The sequence below is a fragment of the Schistosoma mansoni genome (assembly GCF_000237925.1).
Source record: "Schistosoma mansoni, WGS project CABG00000000 data, supercontig 0163, strain Puerto Rico, whole genome shotgun sequence".
Lineage (NCBI taxonomy): Eukaryota > Metazoa > Platyhelminthes > Trematoda > Strigeidida > Schistosomatidae > Schistosoma > Schistosoma mansoni.
In genome coordinates, this window is record NW_017386052.1 from 544,158 (window position 1) to 553,934 (window position 9,777).

General features: G+C 33.0%; 2 protein-coding genes across 2 annotated transcripts; one reads left to right on the forward strand and one right to left on the reverse strand.

Moving 5' to 3' along the window:
• Positions 1–393: 393 nt before the first annotated feature.
• Positions 394–621, reverse strand: Smp_192470 (hypothetical protein; the record flags this gene model as incomplete). The annotated part of the gene is made up of 1 exon (XM_018797753.1): positions 394–621. The coding sequence occupies one exon, from the start codon at positions 619–621 to the stop codon at positions 394–396; it is 228 nt and encodes a 75-aa protein (XP_018646767.1).
• A 1,242-nt stretch (positions 622–1,863) lies between these two features.
• Smp_138000 (hypothetical protein) lies at positions 1,864–9,338 on the forward strand (the record flags this gene model as incomplete). Its single annotated transcript, XM_018797764.1, is given in 3 exon segments — positions 1,864–1,893; positions 9,189–9,203; positions 9,207–9,338. Coding segments are annotated over 3 exon segments (177 nt in total).
• Between the last annotated feature and the right edge of the window lie 439 nt (positions 9,339–9,777).

Below are 9,777 nucleotides of genomic sequence, written 5' to 3' on the forward strand. Positions count from 1 at the left end.
GGACTACGTTCACGTTTTCAGAAATCTCTTCATTTTAAGAGACAGACATTCATGGATATGCAAATTCTATTCAGTAGAACGGTTTTCTCTAAAGGTATTTCAAATAAATAACTTTATGTTGTTTGGTGATTATGTTCAAGATAGTTTTCTGAACAATGTAACAGAAAAAGAATTCACAGATGAGGTACATCGTGTTCGACTGTAAACTATCATTAACATTGATTGAGAATCGCATCGTTTTGCAAATGGAATGAGTGAAGTAGATCTGCATTCATACCATGTTGTCAGTCATTCTTCCATAGTTATCGTCCTATCATTATAAAAACGACAAGTATCACACCTTGGTTAGCTAGTTAACGATAAAAGGGTGATTAAAAGGACAGAAAATGCAAATCAAAATTTTGATAAGAAACTACTTACAAGTTTTTCTTCAATGGCATTTCTTGCAACATGTTGATTTGCCGTAGCTAGGCTATGACGTTTATTTGCTATCCGTAAAGCTAAATATCTTGCTAATCGTCTTAATATTGTAATTACACTTGGTTTGTTTACTTCAGTAGTATTACTAAGGTCATTAGTAGTACATTTCATGTCATTTAAACTTAAAGAATTGCCCATCATTGATGTCGATGTTTCGTCTAATGTATCTGGATCTATTCCAGATTCACGACCGTCTTCTTTAGGTGATTCTTTTGCAAAGTTGGTTGATGGTTTCTTTGATTCATTGAGATTTCTAGAAAACAAAATAGAGAAGTTGTAAAGAGTATTTAGAATAGTTTCCTATAGGATTCTAATGTGTATGTTCTAAAGGAAGATATTATATTGACATCGGCGTCTGACGTCAATTAGACTGTTTAAAACTCGAAAGCGTCAGATATCTGTTTCCTCATGGTATGGAGGCCCCTCACAAGCTTTATCGATCTATAACCGCACAAAAGATCGTAATCGCGATGTTTATGCTTCGGAAATACCGCTCATTCTCTCTAGTCGATGTTTTGTTAACTACCAACCCATCAGTGTCAATGAGATGAAGATAAGTAGAATGATCAACTCAGTATTTTAATTTCTCTGATTGCTCTAGGTGAAAATGCAGAGAGAAAGGAAATGCACCCTAAATATTCTTGTATTATTGATAGAGACATTCTGAAGACTCTGTATTTTCTCACACTCTACTAAACAGGATTATATCATCTAGATATTTCGTGTTAACAAGTTAAGTTCTTGGTAAGGAACCAATTTCTAGAAAGTCGAAAGGAGAAAATGTTATCTCTAAAGTGTTGTCTTTGGTGGAGATGAATATTAATGAGGATAATAAGCAACTATAAAGAACACCAACCCAAGTTACTAATTTCGATGATCATGTAGTGAACAACAACATAAGTGGGGACAATTGAATGTACTTAAGTACACCTTACAGATTATCTCACTAAATTCTGATAACCATACAGTAAACAGTTAATTTGCAAAATAAGAATCAATTGTCTCAATCTTAACTGTTCTTTCTGCAAATATTAGTCCGTCTTCTCTGATTTCATTGTTCATGCAGTTTCATACCGATTGCGCTTCATTCCTGTTTATTCCTTATCGAAAGTCTGCTAAAATACATTCTATCCATGATCATCACCATATACTACTTAAATGGATATAAGTAGACTACACTACAATCACTTCCTATAAACTCTGATCCAAACAATAGTTTTTGAGTAAAGAATCTTCTCAAAGTTTATTTACTTTTTCGATACACTCTTTAATGATAAACAGTTACAAAGAATATCACAGTCAAGTAATACTACTATTTTCGAAATTTAGTAATACTGCCTATATTTATTTGTACACTTTAGATGTACTTTTATAATGAAGATTATGCTTGATGGTATTCACAAAATAAAGAAGGTAAGTATTAATTTAAAGTACACAATATAGATGATCGAAATATGAAATGATGATTTCAATCATTCAAGACATGAATATTGTTGACATGAAAGTATCATAGATTTAGAACGGAAAAGAAGACAATGTCATTTACGAGGGGGGAAATTATCACTATGTAATGTATTAGTTAAAAACGTGAAAGAAAACAAGATTTTCATATCGTAATTTCATAAATCGATTAAACATTTTTCTTAGTTTTAATTAAGATCATGAACCGGTCGATGTTAGACCACCTTTGAAGAACTTGAAATCACCGAGTGGTAATTTCGTCCTAGCATGGGACTCTTCAACAGTGCGTACATGCAAACTTAGAACCTGTTGAGGAAGTTTATACTAGAACAAAAAAGTCGTCTGGTACTTCCAACATTTTGAAAGGTCCCTCTGAGTTGGAATTTGTGAACAATGACGTTACGTCAAAGTACATCATCTTTTGACCTTTCGTGTTTATGTTTTTAATCTTCTCAACAAATTGGGATACATCATTAATATTGTGCTTTACTAGATGTTTGTATAGTGGTTGTTATTATTATACGATTTATCATTTTTGAGTTATCCCTAGTTCATAATTTATTGTGCCCCCACATTCAAAGACACATTTGGCTAAATCTTTTATCAATGTTATTATCTATTTTATTGGTACAATGTGTTCAGTTTGTTTGGTATATAAACCCAATATGCTTGAGATATAATGATTCATATTACAGTGGCTGTTATTAGTATACTAAACTTAACTAATTGGGTTAGGCAGAAAGCAGGAATGATAAGTACTGAAAACTGTTTATACAGTTTCTTTTTTTGTGTGCATCATTGGATCCGATCGATAAAATCACTTCTCTCTAATTGGCGGGGATCATCACTTCATATATATATATAATAAATGAGGTATTCAAACAATCGATAATAATACATTTTTCTGGTACCATTTTCCATGGATTATGTATTTTGAATTCACTCATAATGGTTTTACTATTTATTGTTCATGTTTTGATATAGTCTACTTATATCCACATAAGTAGTATATGATGGTAGTAAGACATAGAATGTATTTTGGCAAAAGATTGATTAGGAAAGAATATAGAATGAAACGTAATCGATACGAAAATGTATGAACAATGAAATTAGAATAAAATGGACTGATATTTACAGAAGGAACAGTTAAGATTGAGATAAATGGATTGATATTTTGTTCTTTGATTGTTAAAATACTCTCCAAACATTGTTATTCTATGATGAAATTAGTATTGTCGTAATCCATGTGAATGATCGTAGTCTCAGTAATAACCAGCCACTAAAGCGCAATTATGAAAACCATTGCGCACACGTGAAAAGAACATTTTCCAATGGAAACATTTATCACATTCAATCGATTTCCTCTAATTCCCTAAATGATCCAATGGTCATGTAATAATTAGAAGTTGTTGAATTATTATTCTAACTAGGAATCGTCAAAATAACGCAATCTAGACCAACAGGCAATGAGGTGAACACAGACGAGCATATTCTTATTGCCATTCCGAATCACACAGTCACCAAATACAGGTAGTGAATGATTATTAGTTCATGCAAACAACACCAACCCATAAGTCATATGCATTCACGAATAGGATTTCAAATATTGAGAATTCTCTTCCATTTAACCCAATTCATTATTACATAACATCAACTTCTATCATTTCTGCTGCATCCTATAAAATACTCAAGGTAGAATTGATTATTTTTATTCTTAGTGTAAGTTATCTCAGCGCTTAATTACACAAACATATTTCTGTTGACCTTAATTTTTTACAGAAATATCAATGATTGTACTTTGTTGTTGTCTATCACCTCATTCTATCTCATTAATCAAATAATATGGTATTCTATTGTATCTATACTCTATAGTGAGGGTATTATGAATCTTGTTTCGAATAAAACATATCGCATTTTTATAATAAGTTGAATCTTGACTTTTCCGTTGTCTGACCACGCCATTAGGAAACACTCACTTCCAATCGACCACCTACCATCCACAAGCGAACGGGTTGATGGAACGCTTTCATCGACAACTAAAAGCTTCCCTATCAGCTGCGCACTTCCACTCGTCTTACGAGGTATTCGCAATGCAGTCAAAGCTAACATTCGATAAACTGCACTGCTTACACTCGACCGCGATCAACTTATGTTTTCGTTCAACCTGTTTTACGACATGGTACCCATGTTTTCGTTCGACGATCCTTCTAATCAGCATACGAAGGACCCTTCAAAGTTCTTCAGCGTGAACACAAGTACTATTTCGTTCGAAAAGAACGGCACTAACGATAGCACCAGTTTTGATCGCCTCAAAGCAGCGTACTTAGAAGGAAGTCCTATCTACGTTGATTTTCCTTCGGTACTATCAAACGACCCGGCTCCTACAGCCGACACGCACGTTGATACTTCATCAACGTCTGAAAATAATTTTAAGACAACGGGTTTTGGAAGAAGAGTAAGATTTACAGAACATTTAAACGATTATTGGATCAATCGCTCCTAGATATATTGATAACCCATCAAATATAACTTCCAACCTCTTCACTTGCAACTTCTGATTTCAACAGGGTGAGCACGATTCCATTATAAAAGCTGTTACTGGTAAAGAGTTGTCAAACTACAATACTGAAGGTATCCTCGAATTCATTTGACTAGTCTATGGTTAATAGTGAAATTGACGGATTGTCGTAAATACACTTTTCATGTAGATGAGCAAATGCATATCCCTTTATTTAGAGCTGAGATAATAGTTACATCAAAGCTGATCGTCAATGATGATTCCTATCATGTATAGAATTTTTCTCAAGTGTGTACGTGCAAAATTAACTATCGTGAGCAAAACAATTGCCTGTTAATAAAATAAAGTGATTGTCACGTTGTATTGTAAATAGACAATCATATGAGTCGGTATATTCCAACTCGTTTTCCGCACGAAATACAAATCGTGAGTTCGAAGATATATGTGGTCTTAAGAGCATTCTTACTAAGCATGGGAAACTAAACAGTAACATCTGTTCAGTTTTTAGTGTTGATCATTCCTAGTGTCTGTTATAGACAATAATTACAATTTTACCTTGTTTTTATAATGTTATTATATTGGTCATATACCTCTAATCAGACCGAATACAAACCCATAACCCGGAAGAGTTGTCATCAATGCAGATAGATACTGTTATGACTAGGAAAGTCCGAATCCCAGAATTTGATCGTGGTGACCCTGATTAGAGAATCATTTCAGATTAACTTAACTAGATGTAACTCTAATGGAACAGATTATTCAGAGAATATAACTTCATCATCAGGTGTCCTTACTAAACCGAAGTTTATTAGATACACTAAACCTGAAGTCTAAATTATAAAACTCCACACCTATAGCATAACTGACTTTAAATCCATCAACTTCCATGGCTGACTAAGAACATTCAGCTTTACCAGCACTTTGACACTTAGTTTTATTCGCCGAAAAATTTCCATCATATTAAAACACAATTATATGAACGAAGAATATTCTTTTCAATAATTTCTCATCAGGTTCTACAATTATAAATCCAAATTAACTACTCACAAAAGAAAATTGGCCAAGTTTAAGGTAGAGTACATCATTTAAGAAACTGTAACATGTGAATCAAGGAGTGTTTGTTGTAAGATCCATTTTGAAGGTGAAAATCCCTCCATGTGTACATTTGCGATTTCTTCTTAATGGTTTCTTTATTTGCACATATTTTTAATATTTGTAAGACTGTAATGTTTAATTTCATAATAGTTTTCTCAATTTTTCTATCGCTTTCATTGAGTTTCAATGTGCTTATTGAACTGCATCTAATTTGTTTTGATTGATATTATTCTGGCGGCTGCTAAATTGGCTGTTCGCTCTTTGATTGTGCTGTTTGATTTTGACTGGGATCTTGCAATTTGGTTGTAAATTGGAGCACTTTCCCAGAATTCGAAACACTGTGTTATAGAACAGCCTCTCAAACGGAATTTTTACTTGATCTATCCAGAAAGGATAGAATAACATTTACTTTTTGGTGTGTTCGGTAAATTTCTTATATTTCTTATCAATTTGTAATTTACATTGCATATTTTGGTACCCATTGTTTGTTGAATAACTGGGTGGTAATATTTGTTGAGGTAAATTTGTACATTTGTATATATGGTGAATTTTAGAACCGTTGTTACTCAATCACTTTGTTCTGAATTCGGTTGTGGTGCGAGTGTCTTACTTTTACTCTACAGTTATTCAGTCATCCAAACGTAGTTTGAACTACAGTATGGATTTTACATTTGTGATATAAAATTAAACTGAATCGTTAATGTTGGAGCTGACTAATATGTAGTGTTAACTTGAATCAGTTTATAAGTGAAATAAAATCGTAAGATAAATGATCAGAATAAATATAGTTGACATTGGGTAAGAGAAAGAATAATGGGATTACAAATCAGAAATTACGTAATATGTAGAATAATATGAATTAGGTCAGATAAAGTAAATAGGGCTTGATGCTGAGTAAATTTACAGATCGATAACATCATCATGATCGGCAACAACAACCACTGCACCAAGGGTACACCTACGACCAATGAATAAGGTCTCGAAATTCTAACTGCATCTATTAAGTGTACACAGTAGCAATAATTTTTTGTTACAAATAACTGTCATTGTTTCAAATAAAATGCACTCATCCAAATCAATCTAGTTTCAAAAACAAATTGTTTGCTACTGAGTAACTAAGTGTATGATACGGTGGAGTCTTGAGCGAATGGCACTGGGTTCGAGTCCTGGAGTCAACATCAACTCTGAAGTGCAGAGACAATCAAATGATAAGACGAAACGCATGTTCTGAATTCCACTGCTAGCTACCATTCATCTCTGCTTATAATGTTTGTGATTTGGTGGCAATATCAAGTCAATACAAATAGCATGAACATATACCAATATGAAATTGATCAACTGCGGTCCTAAACATCAGTGATAAGAATAGAACACACAATACAAAAATAAAGTACATTTGTCTAAACACGTGGAAAATGAACAAACAAAACCCAACTGAAATATAATTCCTTTCATTTATTAAACGAATATAATTTAATTCGTCTACTATACAAGAGAGCTATTTTCCTTTTTCTTTTGATTATCGTGAACGTTTAATCAACTTCTTTAAATGATCTGTTAATGAATTAGAGTTCAATAATCGACTGGATCGGGTTTTAGTAAATCAGTAACTTTAAACAAATATGTATACTGATTACCGACACTGGTCCTCATATAGTCTGCTTATTTTAAATTGAATGAGGGAATATGTTATGTATTTTAGATTATATGACAATCTGTTTGCTGTAACTGATATTTCTCAGTTTCACTTGACAATCATTTTAAGAACTGATTCACTGGGCAAATCAACCAACTATTGAAAGAAACACAGATATTAGGGGACTATGTCCTCTTGTAAATTTATTAAAAAGTATTTCATTCAAGAATACTTCAACTCGTAAATATCTCCGTGGCAGGACTATAATTTATGGACGAGCCGGTCAGAAACGTTTGAGTGATCACAAAGTCACGGCGCCTATTTCCGTATCCAATGCTCACGTACGATTGATTTACAGATATATAGTATAATAAAGATTGATCACTGGATGGTGATCAATGCCATGAGTATTAAGTCCTTCTTAGTGCACATCAAATGCTATCGATCAAGTTGAAATGTGACTGTAAAGCTGATGGATGCGTGATCGAATCCGTCAGTGTTTGGATTAGCTAACCCCTTTTTTAAGCTATTCGCCATGAAATAAGATTCATTCATATCATAAACCGATCAAATTTTAGACTACTAGTCGAAACTTGGAAGCAGTGGGTAGATGTCTCGTCCTGCAACAAGATTTCGAACCAGTGAGCATTTACGACCTTGCATTCAAACATCAAACCCAATCACTTCCATCTCGAACGTGACATACTTGCTGTCTAAATCACTAAGTCGATAGTAGTCTAACATTGATCAGATCATCATTTGAATCAAATACAACAATCTACGCAACGCTATATTCATAGTGAAATAATACACTTCTTTGTATCATCTTGGAACAAAATGAAACTCCAAAACTAACTTTAGAGTTTAAAGAAGATATAAATCAAACTATAATTTATTTTAATTTGTTCAGAAAATCTTTCACTTCCATACTGTTGTTGAATGTTCAAAAGGTATGAAAGAAGATGTGGAATATGTTCTTCCAGTCAACTAGTAGTAGAGTTGTACATTGAATCCAATTATGAATATGTATATATCTCTATATGTATGTTTGTACATATTTTCAATTTACCTCACTTAAATAATTTGCATATACCATTACTTTTGATAAGTAATAAGATTATGGCATTCAATCAGTAAGTTAACATCCTTTTTCAGATGATACAGTGATCATTGTTAGTATGATTTATTGCAGTAATACGTTTCATCGATTTCAATCTACTTAATGTAACGACATTGTTTCAATAATCGTAAAATACATTTAGGTATTGAATAACTTTTTCCCTTTTGTTTAAAACTCAACATTATGATGTGGCTTCAAACATGGAAGTTTTCAATTCTTGTACATGAAGTATCATTAAGTGGTGGCCTATATAATGTTTATCTAGTCCTTCATTACTGATCAAATTCTATCGATGAAGTTGAAGGTTAACATAACACTGAGTGTGCCATATTGAGATGTTAGGTTGTCGAAGAAAGTCGACGTTAAACCCTGCTTAAATTACTTTTTATTCTAATTGACACTCATTAGTAAGTTTAACCTACAATCTTAAGAGAACTAATGCTACCTCTTGGATTCGAATACACGTTACCTAGTATTGCAAGACAACATCTGAGATATGACTAAGAGATTGATACTTAATAAATAAACACAACAATTTTTAAGTTGTAGGGTGACATGAAATAGATCTATCATTTCACATATTTATATGGATCCCTTCAATGCATACACAGTTCTTGATTCTAATTTCTCAACATTCAAAGTTTGAGAGTTATAATATTTATAAATCATATTGAAATCGAAGTGAACGATATTGGATTCGAGTCCCGGAGTGAACCTGAAATCTGAGATGCAGGTACATCCAACCGATGAGTACACTGATAGCCACTATCCATCTCTGCTTATAATAAATATGGAATGCTGGCAATATCGAGGCAACTACCATTCAAATTGCTTATTTATCTTTATGACGTTTTACTTTCTTTCTTTTTATTTTCTTGTCACAAATCATTGAATAACAAAAACGTTTAATTATCCAAATTAAAGAAGCTCAATTATTACGAGCTGAATTAGAAACATGTCGACATCGTTTATTGGAAAGTATACCAGGACATATAAAATGTGATATAACTCATAATATAATTGATTAATTAGGAAGAAATTTTATGAATGATAATCAATTGACAACAACAACATCTAACAATATAACAAGTACTACTGATAAAACTAATTATAATCAGAATATAACACAATTGAAATTAACATCATAATCATCATATACTACTAATAAAGAATAAGAACAATCATTTGATTCGAAAAAACGTGTTTTCTGTGCAGGTTTGAAGAAACGTTGTGAAACAACGATAATCTCCTCATGGACGCCAATCTTGCTCTTTTTTCGGGATCATATGTAACGGAGAAGCCCAGAAGTTGCTAGACTGCCTAATGATGCCTAGTTGCATCATGTGTTTGAACTCTCGTTTGGCGGTCGCTAACTTGTGAGGGGGCAGTCTTCTGGGTTTTGCACGTATTGGTTGGCCTGTGGTAGTGATGTGGTGTTGAGCGTGATGAACGGTGCATTCGTTTTGA